General features: G+C 40.7%; 2 protein-coding genes across 2 annotated transcripts in view; both read left to right on the top strand.

Moving 5' to 3' along the window:
* The first annotated feature begins 59 nt into the window (after window positions 1-59).
* Window positions 60-14,097, top strand: SS18L1 (SS18L1 subunit of BAF chromatin remodeling complex). The gene is made up of 11 exons (XM_005423619.3): window positions 60-216; window positions 2,784-2,860; window positions 3,523-3,607; window positions 4,473-4,617; window positions 7,170-7,367; window positions 8,363-8,527; window positions 9,415-9,516; window positions 9,928-10,020; window positions 10,641-10,760; window positions 11,506-11,633; window positions 11,844-14,097. Exons 1-11 carry the CDS (start codon window positions 148-150, stop codon window positions 11,868-11,870), a joined length of 1,209 nt encoding a protein of 402 aa, XP_005423676.1. The 5' UTR covers window positions 60-147; the 3' UTR covers window positions 11,871-14,097.
* A 394-nt stretch (window positions 14,098-14,491) lies between these two features.
* Window positions 14,492-14,748, top strand: part of MTG2 (mitochondrial ribosome associated GTPase 2) — a 5,237-nt gene continuing 4,980 nt past the window's right edge. The window contains exon 1 of the mRNA XM_005423655.2: window positions 14,492-14,534. Within this exon, the coding sequence (XP_005423712.1) occupies window positions 14,492-14,534 (43 nt within the window). The remainder of the gene's footprint in view (window positions 14,535-14,748) is intronic.

Below are 14,748 nucleotides of genomic sequence, written 5' to 3'. Positions count from 1 at the left end.
TGTTCGCGGGGCGCAGATCGTACCATCTGCGGGCGCCCCCCTGCCCGTGCACTGCGGAGAATCCTCGCGCGGCAATAGCAGCCAGATAATAACAATATTATTAGAGCCTGGAACCGATATATTATAGACACATAAAAATCCCCCACCATGTCGGTTGCCTTTGCTTCTGCTCGCCCAAGAGGCAAAGGGGAGGTCACCCAGCAAACTATCCAGAAGGTAAAAGAGCATGCTTTTATACAGACAATTTTAGACATTTATTCTGCCCATGCTCCTGCAGCTGGAGGCTGATTTCTAGGGCGATCAGGAAAACTCGTGAATTTGCGAGGGCTGCAGAGATGGACAGCTGGAGAGAGAGAGGTGGGGGAAGGAGGAGGAGGAGGAGGAGGTGGAACAAAGCAAAGGTGTTCAGATCGCTGCAAAGAGAGCGAGAGAAGGACGTAGGGAATAAAATCGGGATGGCACGTTATCCCTGCTGCTCGCCAAGGGGAAACGCTGCCAAGCATACATTGGGAAACGGCAATAAAATTTGCAAATATGCGATTAATTTATGATGGTATGTCAGCTTCTGGCCCCCAAAGAATTCAACCTAAAAAACCGAATTGAAATAAAATACTGAATTTGCAAGGGTTTTCTTTTGTATCTGGATGCAGAATTTTAATCTCTCAGAAGATAGAGGGAGCACCAGCCACTGGTATTTTTCATAAACTACTATTATTGTTGTGATGTGTTTATTGATGTTTAATGACAAACAAAGGTTTTGAAAGATTTTCTCTGGAGAGGAGATCCCCACATGGGTCTCATGCAGAGGCCAAATCAGAGGGTGCCGAGTTGGGAAGTTATTGTTTGCTATTTCCCAGGACTGGCAGCACAAGCAGACCGTGGCACCCTTCTCCTGCAGAAGGTGACGGTCAGGAGCGACAAGGCTGGAAATGTCAATAAAGAACGTGCTGGTTTTGCTGTCACTGCTGTTTGTCAGGTGCATTTTGCCGTCATTTTGGCCGTTCCCCACGGCTCAGGTGTGGTGGCAGCCAGGTGTGAGCTCTGTGTGGTCCCTTCCCTGACAGTGACCAGGGCAGAAGTGCCGCTGCCAGCACAGCAATTAACCTGTCACCAGGGGCTGTGCAGCCAAGCCGCGATCTGCTGCCAGTTTATGACTTCCAGGGGACAAAAATCCCCTCGGTGGCAGCGGGTGACAGAGCAGAGCTGAGGGCAGGACAAACTGCCACCAGAGAGCCCAGAGAGATGACTTGCATCTCAGGAGGCTGTTTGGAAACATCCCATTTTGTGGAGCTCTTGCAGCACGTGGTGTTGTGAACCAATTGTTTTAAATACTGAAATGTTTCGGACTTGGTGGATAAGTTTTCCTCTAAGCTCCAAATCAGTTGGAATGATTTCATAATTCAGTTGTTTGTAATTAAACCCACACCCACAGACAAAGGGCAGATACATCTTCTGTTCAATTTTCAAGCCCTTTCCTTTTTGCATATTCATAAACTTCATGGAGCTTCAAAATATTCTTTCTTTAAAAATAGTGAGTGGAACCATTTCCCATCTCAGGTGCATTTGCTGGCAGGTTACTTTGGGACTGTCCATCAGTGTTGGGCTGTTGGCAGTGATCTTCTCTTTGACAAACAGCAATGCTGAGGAAGAGACTTGCAGGCACAGGAGCTGGATGGGATTTATAGTCGAGAGTGGAAATGGAGCAGAGAGAGCAGGAGTAAAAAAACCTCCAAAAGTCCTCATTAAAGTGAGCTTTTGAGAACATATCCAAATTTCAATGAAAAATATTGTTCTTATTTGCATTCATATTATATAAGCAGCTTATTTTTATTTATTAACTCAATAACCTTTCAAAGCTGTTCTTATCTCAGTATCAAATATTCCTAAAATAGATTTCACATGGAGGAAGTCAGAGCTTTTGGCAATAGAGTAGTGCTGGTGCTCCTCTAAAATAGTTCATCAAAGAGCATTTCCAGGGCAGTGAAATTCAGTTCTGAACCTGAATCTTCTTTCCTCAAGAGTTCTCCTGCACTGATGACACAGTGGTTCAAAAGCTCAATCTTGCAAGCACTTGATAGCAGTGGTACCTGCAAGCTCTATTATGCCAGAGGCAAATCTAAATTTCTATATTATTTTTTTTATTCATTCACCTGGAGAAAGTGTGCTGCATTCACAAGAAATCTGGGGGAAGGGGACAAACTAATGTATCTGAAATTTCAGAACAAATCAAAGGGTATTTTAAGCTTTTAATCATTTTATAAGCTCATTAAATAAAAGTAAGGACATATTGGGATATAATTCTCTTGAACATGGTTTCAGTAGCTGCAATGATGCAAATTTTAGACTTCATCAGGTTCAGCTATCAGCATGCTCTAGTCCTGTGCAGGTTTAATTGTTTGAAAGTTTGTTTCCTATTTAAAAGTGGACATGTTAGTAATACCTGACGTTTTGGAAAGGGTTGGGTGATACTTTGGGGTGAGGCAGAGATAACTCACAGTGAAAGTGTTTTCCTTCTTCAATATCAGAATTTATCTGCAATTTAAGGAACAAGCTAAGTGCATGAATTCTTCTTTATGGGTATTTCAAGTAACACTTTAAAGATAACTCTTTATAAGTGAATCAGCCTTGTGGCTCAATAAAGTCACATGGAGGTAATTTACAACAGCCAAAGCAACAAAACTGCACAAAACATCCAGTGCCAAGGAGGGTGGAGAATCACAAAAATACAGGACTTTTATACAACTCTCATAGTAACATGTTCTGGTCCTATTTCTTTTATGCAGATGCTAGATGAAAATCACCACCTAATACAATGTATTATGGATTATCAGAGCAAGGGGAAAACTGCAGAATGTACTCAGTGAGTATGACAAACTGGGGAGTTTGTTAGAAATGTTTCCTGAAGTCTGACTCTTCCCTTTGCTCAGTGGCACAGCTGTTGGTTTGCTCTTGGAAACACTCCTGTTCCTTTCTAGGAGCTTTTCCAGTTCACGGAGAACTGTGAAGAAGCATGAATGGTTCTGGTGGTGCTTACTTGAGTAAACACTCCAGTTAGAGCACTCTTGAAAAAAAATCATGTTCTTCTCAGCTTGCTGGCAGGGAAAACAGGCTTTGGGCTTTGGAGTTGTGGAATTTCATTCCTATCAGGGCCCTTGTTAGACAGAGAAGGGAGAAGTGTCTGATTGTTGGAGCAGCTGACTGGGTGTCAGTCCTCAAAGATGGAGGTTCCAGCTGCACAGTTCAAAGTGCTTTCAAATGAGAGTGTATTTTGTCTCTCTCTTCCCCCAAGTTTATCCTTTTGAAGTTTATCCTTTTATAAAAGAGGTGTTGAGCACATTGATCCCTGATGGGAAATATGACAGCACAGACACAGGTCATTGCTACTGCTATTTATTAGGGCAGATTAAAAATGGGTTAAGGTAATTTTATTAACCATTTGTAAAGAGGGAAAAAAAAGAGAAAGACTTGGAATTTTGTGTATTGTTAACCCTTTCCAAATGAGCTTTACTCCTTGTTCTGTAGATACCAACAAATCTTGCACAGAAACCTGGTTTACTTGGCAACAATAGCAGACTCTAACCAGAATATGCAGTCCTTGCTTCCTGCTGTAAGTACCAGTACAATTACTGTAACTAATAATTAGTTATTAGTATAACTAATATCATAGTTATTTCCCTCAGATACATTAGCTATGCCAGGGGGAAATGTTCTTTGATCCTGTCACTGATCCCTATAAATGAATTGGTTTTTAGTGTTTTTCCAGCTGAAAGTTTTGAGGTGGCCAAGTAGACCACCAATCAAAAGTTACTTTTACTGTGTTTAAATTAGACACAAATGTTAAATTAACACAGATGTTCTTTGGGACATTTGTGTTAATCTCTGTCCCATAACTCAAGGGTTATGATGCAGTGGTGCAGATCGGAACAGCTCCATTTTTTCCAGATTCAATATTCTTACCTGTTCTTATTCTGTTCTTTACTTGGGGAAAAAAAATGCTGCTGATTTGCATCAAAAATCTAATTCAACACTCAGGCATCGGTTTGTCTCTACACATGTTGTTATTCTTGCTCAGTGGATTGATTTGGGAAGTACCACACATAACACAAGGTGCAGCATAGCTTGGCAAAGGTCAATCTGTCACCACGCTCCTGTGTTGTCTTTGCTAATGCATTCCCCACAGTGGTTGTGTTTGGAAATCCATGAGTGCAGGGGAACGAGCACAGAAGCCACACTCTGTGACAAACACAATCATTTCAAGCCCTTCACTGTGCTGCTGCCTGTCAGCTGCTCTGTCATGCTCAATGTCATTCACACAGAGGAGTCAAACCGAGAAAGATTCACCCAAAAATCAAAGCAAACACGTATTTAACCGAGGCAGTTTTTAGTCTTAGTCAGGCTAATTTGGGGGGCTGCTATTTTTCTAATTCAAAACCTAACCAAAATTTTGCTTTTTCCTCCTTGTTGTTTCGCAGCCACCAACGCAAAACATAAACTTGGGCCCGGGAGGGATGAGTCAGAGCGCCTCCAACCAATCCCTCCACTCGCAGAGCAATCTCAGCGATGCCATCGGGACCGGCCTCCCTCCCTCCTCCCTCATGCAGAGTCAGATTAGCAATGGTGAGCTCTGGTCCCCTTTGTGCTGCTTTGCTGTTGCCTGGCAACAAAATCATTAATGCAGAATATACTTAGAGAGCTGGAAAAGACCTCTCCTAACTCACCTTTCAGGCATATGGGGATTTCAGGCACATGCTGAAATCACCACAAAATGGCTACAGGCAGGAATGGTGCTGGTTTCTGCAGAGTGCTTTGTGTTTCTGCAGAAGAAATCAAAGATTTTTTTTTTTTTAAATGCATGATGAAAATCATCGAGTAAAGATGCATCCAAGTTTTTAGTAAGAAAAATTATATGTTGCAGTATTTTTGTCATGGAAGTGGTGGGGCTGGCAGGGTAAAATGGAATTGCTTGCATGACTAACCACACAACCAAGCCTTCAGACTGCAAAGACCTTCCAGGATACATTTCTCCTTACAAATCATTTGGTGTTGCACCAGTCTTTGTCCTCTACAGAAGCTTGCAGAGGTTGTACTACACAGTCAAAGAATTTGCACAGACATTTCATATTAATAAGATAATATAATCTGTTTGGTTTTGTTCATGCAACTAAGCTAATTAAAAAACAATTTTTGATATGTGCATTTTATATTATGAATAATCTGTTTATTTTGTAGATCGTAGTTATTCAGTCAGTTGTTTCTGTGGGTGTCTCCCAGAGTAACAGAGAGCAAAACCAGTTTCTATAAATAGAAATATCTGATTGTAAAATCACAGACCTTGGCCGGGGGACTCAAGAGCAGACACAAGCCATGAAATTACTTCTGAGTTTTTGAAAATCCCTTTGTGGTCAAGCCTATTGTACCTTTTACACGATTGGATAAGGGACCTGTAAAGTGAACTTACTAAATTTTTCAGGGCCTTTGTTTTGAAAGATTTAATACTGAGTATGAGTAATATATTAACTCAGTCAAAACATTGTTTTGTGTTATTAAGAATAGGCATTTTCAGTGCTACTGTTGTTGGTTTTCTGATTTGCTCCCCAGCCTCCTCCAGATCTCTGGAGTAATTTTCTGCTGATTGAAAGAACCAGGCTGGAAGTCCTCAGGACTGGACTCATCCACATATTTTCCCTTACAATCACAAATTAGCCAAACTTTTTTTTTATTATTTTCAAGAGGGCCAAGAATCTCTAATTTTTCCCATGCAAATAAGGCAAGGTTTACCAACACTTGCTTCACTCCACCTCTCACTCAAGGCAGCTCTACCTCCATTCACACACTGTGTGACCTTGTGTTGCACCAGGATCAGCTTTACTACTTAAACAAACCAGAGCAAAACACAGAGATAATTTTCTCTAGCAGTGTTTTGACCCAGCTCCACTGATTTCAGGAGAGCTGGCTCTCTTTATCTTTTGCTGAAACTACTGCTTGCATCTCTTCATCAGAGGAAAATATCATAATTTACAGCAAATGTTCTAATTTTGATGTCTGTGAGAACCATTAAGGTTAATTAATGAGGTTTGTACTAAATGAGTTAGATGTTTTTCAGAGGCTGCAGATACACTTAATAACCCTGAATTAAAATATCATTATTTAAACATTGCAACATAATTCTGCCTCTTCTAAGGATTCTGTATTCTACCTAAATTAATTGAGATTGACAACAATATGGCTGAGTTTAGATAGACAACAATATGTACCATCACAACTTGGATAGTAACAATATACACTGAAAACAACTTTGTAAAACTCATTCATAAAACTATTTCCAGCAATAAACAACATATAAGAACCCCATTTCCCCCAATATTAGCTACCCAACTGCAACAGAATTCTGAAAAATAAGCACACTGCCAGGTAAGCAGGATGATACAAACTCAGGATGTATCTGGAGCAGTCTGATGATTACATCCTGATGTTGGAAAGGGAGTAACAACTGGGATTGTAATGGTGAATTGGAGAATTTATCTTCTTCTGAGGTACTTTTAGTCAAACTTCAGGAAAGGGAGAGATAGGGTTGTTCTCTGAGCAGAGGCTGCATTGGAAGCCCCAGCTAAGAAGGTGAGCTGGTTATAGAGGAACTATATAGTTATAGATATAGTTCTATATACTAGTTATATATTGTTATACCCACTACATAGGAATAGTGCCTGTAGCAATGTGCAGAGTGTCTGTCAGCCACTGCTGTGCCTTCCTGTTACCACCACCTGTGTGAAGGGGGAAAAGGAATCAACTGCAGGACAAGAGGCGGGAAAGGACAAATTTCCAAAGGCTGGGATGTTCCCAGAGTCCATGTATTTTCTGAAGTACCTGAAATTGTTTAATTCTGCTGCCTGCAAGGAAATGGTTGTAGGTCATTGCTGCTGGTTTTGTTCTTCCCATCTGCAATCCTGTACAGCCTGGATTTGGCTGCCAGGAAGAGGAGGTTTGCTCTAACTGTGCAGCAGGCACATTTAATTTGTCTGTACATAACAGGGAGTGTTAATAATGAGGACTTTTGTTTTTTTTGTTTTGCCTTATCATAAGGTATTTCAGAAAGCCTGCGAGGCCTCATGCTCGCTGTGCTTTGCCAATAATAGCTGAGATTTTCCTGTTGCTCTCTCTAATTTTTGTAGGTCCTAACCACGTGTCTATGCAGCAGTCGGGCCAGAACACCATGCCCACGACCTCTCTGAGCATGACTGTCAGCAGCCATGGCACTGGCCCTGGCTACAGCCACACAGTGCCTGCGTCTCAGAACGTGCCAATGCAAGGCCAGGGCTCCATCGGCAATTACGTCTCTCGAACAAACATCAACATGCAGTCCAACCCAGGTAACTCCCTCCTCCTGGGCCACCCTGGCTTTCCTCTGACCTCAGAGGGTTTGCCACACTTGATTTTGTTCTGTAAATATTTCCTGTAAACAGCTACAAATGTACCTGAGGAACAGAGAGCTTTCAGACATCTCTGAATTTCCAGGTGTCAGGTGCCTGTGTAATTCAGAGCAGTTTCAGACTTGCTGTAACTTAGGCTGATTCGCCATGGTTAGGGCTGAGCTGAGGAAAAGAGAGTTAGGCAGAGGTGCAGCAGCATTGTCTGATAGCCCTGGCAGCAAATCCTACAGCCATGGGAGGGACCTGAGCAGCACCTTTACCCAAGCACAAAGAACCTGCCAGGGTATAACACATTCACTGTTTGTACATTACTAGCCCATTTTGTTATTTTATTGGTACTTCACATTGTTTGCAGGGCATTAAGAGACTAGCAGACAACTCAATCTCTTAATTAAAAAAAAAAAAAAGTTTGCTAGTTAAATCACATTGAATGGGATGTCTGATGCTTTAGAATTCTTTACAGCAGCATGAAATTTAGGAATCAAATAAATCCTAGAATATCAGTTTACTTAAACTCTATAATCATCAGGTGTATGAGAAGATGGAAGCACAAGAAAGAATATATTAGAAAAGAAATGCAGCAATGAAATAGTCAGGAAGTAGACAGGAACAAACATAATTTCTTGTCTCTTCCTTTAACCCTACTGCAATAAGGTTTACATTCTTTTAAGTAAGCTAATAATAATCAAGGGCTGGGTGTATTTTTACATATCTGCTGAAGCAAATGGCAAGAACTGACCATGTAATAAGATCCCTTCTGGTTTCCAGTGCAGAAGAGTAAATAAATCCAGTAGGACTACATCTCCCCCTGTAGAAAATTCACAGAATTATCAGGATGCATGTTAGCTGAAGGTTTTAGCTTGCTTCTAAAGAGACTAGGAGAGAACTGCCCCGTGTTCATCTTTGGAAAACAGTCTTTTCTATGTCCATTGTAGTCTCCATGATGCACCAGCAAGCAGCAACATCACATTACAACTCAGCACAAGGAGGGAGCCAGCACTACCAGGGACAATCCTCCATTGCCATGATGAGCCAGAGCAACCAAGGCAACAGCATGATGGGGCAGCGACCCATGGGCCCTTACAGAGCTTCACAGCAAGGTAAAACTGCTATCAGATTATTGATAGAACTCTCATTAGACTGATGTCTGTCCTGTGGGGTACATAAGTCACCAAAATTTCTAAGTCGCATTTACAAACAGAGAATCCCACCCAGGAGCACAGGAAATCTGAATGGTGCAAGTATCATGACAATGAGATGAACTTGAATCTATTTTCGAGATTCATCTATTTAATTATTTTGGGTGTTTAGAAAAATATTTCTGTCTAAAAGGGATCATAAATCTCTAAAGAAAAGATAAACAATTTGATATACAGTTCATTCAAGGCACTGGGAATCTATTCAATTCTTTCTCATGGTGTTGGATCAGCCCTAATATGGCACAGTTAGCAAGGAACACATTTCTGGAAAGAAGATACAGTTTGCCAGCAATTAGAATGAAAAATTAGGCCAAGGAAATGAAAACACCAGAGGATAACTACCATGCTCTAAGACCTCCCTGGATAAAGTTCTAAGAGGTAATAAAGCTGCTAGACTGATTCGAAAAGAAACTGAATTTTGCTAAGAAACAAATTAATGTATTAATGAAAATATATTTAATTCTGACTGTGCTCTTGAGCATAGAATCCATTCCTGTGCTTTCTTATAACTCAGATTAGTAGATGAAATGCAGCCCTTACTTTCGGTATTGCTGCCAAAGTGATTGTAGGATGTGTTACTGACTGTTGTGTGATTTCAATTTCGACCATCTTTATCTGAGAATACAAATTTATTTCCTTTTTCTAGTGAGAAAAACATCTTTATAACTGCTCCCAATTGTTTGCTTTTCCAGACATAAACTTTGTTTTCTTAAAAAAAAATATTAGATAAGAGAAACGCATCCCTTAGGAGTGCACAGGCTCAGTCTGCCTTGTCTTGTGCCTTGCAGGTTCCTCGCAGCAGTACATGGGTCAGGAAGAATATTACAGTGAGCAGTACAGTCATGGCCAAGGCTCATCAGAACCTATGAATCAGCAATACTATCCAGATGGTAATTCCTCTGAGCTGGGCTCACTGTGATACTGCTGAAGTGCAGAGCACCACGACTGCCACGTCCAAGGACATGGCAAACCTATTGTGCTTCATTTCCAGTTTCAATGCTGGAAAATTAGAATTCCGGGGGATGGGAGCCTGGTACAAAACATGCACATCAGTGCACCCTGCTATATAAACTGCTCCAAGAAGAGCCCAAAGCCCAGTTTGGATTATAAACACAAGAGTTCTATCCATTGGTATGACTTTCCTTGCCTCGTATTCGATATTCTCCCTAAAGGGTCTGTATTTGCTCTTAGCCTCAACTTGATGCATAAGCAGCTTCATCAAATATATTAAATATACATTCAACACTGTGTCTGTGGTCCCTTTAAGAATATATCTGACACATCTTTGTGACTCCTTGCAGGACATGGTGATTATGCCTATCAGCAGTCATCCTATACTGAACAGAGCTACGACCGGTCCTTTGACGACTCTACACAACACTACTATGAAGGAGGTAGGAAAACACAGCAAAATCTTAACTGTAAATCCAATATATTATTTAGATATCTGAACTCTAAATTAACTGGTACTATTAACTGAATTATGATGAGGCAAGGTAGCATTTAGGAGAAGCAATGTCTTCTATAGAGCCTCTGTTCATTTTGTTGTTTCAGGATACAGCAAATGGAATTTCCTTCACAGGTATTTGAAAAAAAATACCAGTAACAACTAGATAAGTGGTCTTTCTGGGATATATGAATAAACATCATTATCTAGAAGAAAATAAAATGAGAGGGCTTCTTGAGAAAGAAGCTATTTACTCTGGCAGACTTTGTGACTTTTTCTTCTGAAGCCCTTCTGGTATAAAAAAATACTTTGGGGTGCAGGTTGTTTGTTTGTTTGTTTGTTTAGTGATGTGTATAAATAAGTAACTCTCCTATTCAAAAGAATTAAAAATCACTGGAGAAATAAACATCTTGCTTGGCAAAATCCAATCATCTGTTTCTAAGAAAAGTATTTGTGTATGAGTTCTAGACCAAGGCTCCTTACGCTTTTGTTTTCCTTATTGTCCACATGTACAGTGAAATACCTGCCTCATCTTTGACCAAACAATTCCAATATTTCTCTCTCCAGGAAATTCTCAGTACAGCCAGCAGCAGGCAGGATACCAACAGGGAGCTGCACAACAGCAAACATATTCCCAGCAGCAATACCCAAATCAACAGAGTTACCCAGGACAACAGCAAGGATATGGTAAGAAAACTTTCAGTGGCTGGCCAAGTATTTGCAGTGTTTCACCCTGATGCCTCCATTCCTAAACTAAAATAGGCTGTAAACTATTTCCTTGATTAACCTTGGATTAACAATGTACCAAAATTAGCCCAAGATCTAGTAAAGGAATTCTGGGCAGTAACATACATAAGTATAGCACTGCATTCCATCCTGAATCCCTCTCTCTTTAGATATTAGAAATTAGAAAATACACATTTTCTTCATGTTGACTTTGTGTTAAACATCATCAGGAGGTCACTGCCTGGGTTCCCAGGCCTCCTACACACCTAATCCTTCTGAACTGACATGAAAAAGAACATCAGCAGTCCAGAGAATCACTCCTCTGTTGCTTATGGTGGCACAGCCAGATTAGAGAGGAATTTAAACATGCAGTTGTTACTAAAATAAAGGCCAGGTAGTTTGCAGAGAGGTCATAACTGAGCTGTGCCAATACAGATTTCAGAGAGGCTTCACTTAGAAGTATTATGACATTTTTTGAGCAAAGTTTAAAATCTGAAGTTTACACTGCTGCAGCTACATCATTACTAGTATTACACCTCCTAGTGTAAACCTACAGGGGAGGTCTGGGCAGAATTTACTCACAGTTCTTACTCACAGAGTAAGTTAGTTAGCATCATATTTTAGATTGTGTTAACTCTTAAAAACTCCAGCAAATCAAGCCTGTAATGGATTTTACTGCCTGTAATGGATTTTACTGTCTTCTCAGGTCCTGCACAAGGAGCCTCTTCACAGTATTCCAGCTACCAACAGGGACAGGGGCAGCAATATGGAAGTTACAGAGCTTCCCAAACAGGCCCATCCGCTCAGCAACAGAGGCCTTATGGCTATGAGCAGGTAAATTGTCTAAATCTCTGCTCTGAAAGAGCAGATCTGGCTGTTAGCTCTGTCTATAAATCTATCTGATAATTTGGGGCAGGTATATGGGTGATACTTCAGTAGGTCTTGTAAAATTCACAGACCAAAAGAAATTGCCTAACTTGCAGCAAGCCTCCAATATATTATCCTTCAACATTTCTATTTCTTCTTTTTTTTTTTTTTTTACAGGGACAATATGGAAATTACCAGCAATAAAAGAATACAGTGCTGTGTCAGATTCCTTTCAATAGTATCTCAATCTTTTGAACTGGATGTACAGGCAGTTTTGATTAATTGTAATATGTTGGTTACCCCTTAGCACAAAGCAGCGTCTGTATGTGAACAGTGTTCATTTCATGCTGGATATGAAGCAGTGCACTACTGGTAACAAGACAATGCTTTAATGGTTTGATATTTGGTGCTGTGTATAGTACTGTATGTTGATACAACACAGAAGTTTTCCATTTTACCCTCTCTTGTCCCATTCTTGATGTTTCTGAATAGCTTTAGGATCATTAGATCACAGTTGTGCCCCGTTCTGGAAAACAGCCAGGTTGTTCTGCAGTCTGGCCCAATGCAAAGCCCATCAGTCACATCTCAGTCCAGGGAAGTTCCCTGTGGTAAGTTATTGATCTTTTTTTAACTGGATGCATTGAAGATTACCTGCCAGCCTCCAAAATCCATGGCTCTTCAGTTTACTTCTACAGAACAAGGGGATGGATACATTCCTTATAAAATGTCAGTTCTATGCTATATGACAAAAAAACCCTGCAACTTCTGTAATACCTACCTACCCACCCAAATCCTATAATTCAGTAACCTGCATAAGTCCACATTTCTGTTGTGAAAGATACAGAAAGAGGATCCAAACCTATGATCATAGAAATGTTAATAAATAGAGGCACCTTTTATGTGTCCATGTAAACAAAGATATTTCTGTCGTGGGAAGAAAACCAGAAGGGAGCTCTGAGACCTGCAGTGTCAGCCTGCTCAACATCAATATTGCTTCATATCGTGCTTAGCTGAGAAAAACACCTGGCAGAAGTCTCACCTTGAATATCCTACTCCAAATTTTATAACTTGCATATACATTTTTGTGCCAAATTTTGCAAGCAGGTGGCTGGCATCCTTCTTTATTCTGATTCTTGTGCTGCCCTTGCTCAGATTCCCCAGCAAGCATTATAACCATAAATATTGTCAAATTTGGTGGTCTGTTGTTCTCAAGCTCATCATCACTTTTATTTTCCTATTGTAGCTTGACAGAAAAATAGTTCAGAGGTAAAAGGAAAAAATGCATTTTTATTGCAGACAAGCAATTAAATTCAGCTTTAATTGTGAGACACTATTATGCATATAGAGAGAGGAGCTATTAATGGGGTCAACCAGTGAGAGAATACCAATAGAGGGAGAATTTAGAGAGAAAAACTAGCAGTATGTAAAGATCAGTATGAACAATGTAAGTCTCTTCTATTCAGTTTTATATGTTCTTATAAAATCTTGGGGGGGGGGGGGAAAAAAAGGGCTCTTTTAAAGTGCTTATATAAGTGTTAAACAAAATACAGTGTCCAAATTTCTCTGAAGCAAAAAGCTGGGGTGGCTGTGTGACCCACAAACATTTTTTGATATGAGATTAACTGCAAATTTACGAAAGTAAATACACTGTGTAGGATTTTCTCCTTTTCTTTGTCTGACTGGTGTTATTTATGAGATTTCAAGTACTTTATATTTTGAAAAACAAAGACCGCAAGGAAAACACATCTCTTGATTCATTACTTTTTTTTTTCCTTGGAAGAAAATCTTTAACTGGACAACTAGGGAGTTTACTGTTAAATGTTGTCCAAGCACTGTCCTTCCTATGTTAATAATTCCAACTACTGGTAAAATAGAAGACTTTTTTTTTTTTAGTCAGTCCTCATTTCTCTCATCTTTCCTGCTGGTGTTTTCATACAAATAAGTACTCTCAAATAGCAAGGAACAGGAAGGAAGTAAGATTGTTTTCTTTATAATAATTACTATTACAGGTAGCCAGAAGAATGCAATATTGCTCTTTGCCAATTTGGGAATACGTCTTTTATGTGGTTTTTGAAAGTGCTGAAATGCTTTTGAGAGAATATGAACAACACTTAAACTGAAACAGCAACATTACATCAATCTGAAATGTCTTACATTAAGAACTTCGTGAATGTTGTGTATATAATGTATTTGAAAGAGCACTTTGAAAATAGTTTGTACATTTATTTCCTAATTTATACATGATTTTTGGTGTTAATATTTCTAATTGTTAATAACAAAACATTTATTTAATGTGTCATCCATTTTTATGTATTAATGTGGAAACAAAGTGATGCCAGCATTTTGACTTCTTCCATGAATTGTATCATTTTCTGTTTTGTAATACAGAATGCTTGAAAATGGTTTAGTTTAAATATTATCTGAAAGTGGATTTGGTGGTACTTTCCTTGTGGCAGATGGAATGGGTAGCACAGGTTGCCCTTTCCTTGGGGGTGCTGATGGTGAGAGCTGGCCATGCCTCAGCCCAGAAATCCCCCGGGTGCTGGGCAGCAAGGGAGGGAGAATTCTGCTCCTCCATGAAGGCATGGACCTGCTGGAGAGGGCCCAGAGGACCAAACTGATCAGAGGGATGGAGCAGCTCTGCCATGAGGAAGGGCTGAGAGAATCGCGATTGCTCAGCCTGCTTGGGGGAACTTTGGGGTACCTTCATTGCAGCCTTCCCGTGCCTGGAGGGAGCTGTGAGAAAGACGGAAAGAGACCATTTACAAGGCCTGGAGTGACAAGATAAGGGGAAATGGCTTCAAGCTGGCAGAGGGCAGGGTTAGATGGGGTATGAGGAGGATGCTCGGTACTTCGAGGGGCGGGAGGGTGCCCAGAGAAGCTTTGGCTGCTCCAGCCCTGGAAGCGCTCAAGGCCGGGCTGGACAGGGCTTGGTGCAAGCTGGGATAGTGGAAGGGGGAAGGAGATGATCTTTAAAGACCCTTCCAACCCATGCCATTCTGGATTCTATGTACCTCCGCGCTCCCTGAGCCCTCACAGGCTGGGGCCGGGCTGAGGCGGGGCTGGGGCCGGGCTGAGGCGG

Source organism: Geospiza fortis, unplaced genomic scaffold (assembly GCF_000277835.1).
Source record: "Geospiza fortis unplaced genomic scaffold, GeoFor_1.0 scaffold361, whole genome shotgun sequence".
Classification (NCBI taxonomy): domain Eukaryota; kingdom Metazoa; phylum Chordata; class Aves; order Passeriformes; family Thraupidae; genus Geospiza; species Geospiza fortis.
The sequence above is the reverse complement of the archived record's forward strand: the minus strand, read 5'-3'. Positions and strand labels throughout refer to the sequence as shown.

Bases quoted from the DNA above. Each gene is read 5' to 3' on its own strand.
- SS18L1 (XM_005423619.3), top strand. From the start codon at position 148: ATGTCGGTTGCCTTTGCTTCTGCTCGCCCAAGAGGCAAAGGGGAGGTC. The intron at 10,021-10,640 runs GTAGGAAAACAC...TTCTCTCTCCAG, and splicing joins ACAACACTACTATGAAGGAG to GAAATTCTCAGTACAGCCAG. The intron at 10,761-11,505 runs GTAAGAAAACTT...CTGTCTTCTCAG, and splicing joins AGGACAACAGCAAGGATATG to GTCCTGCACAAGGAGCCTCT.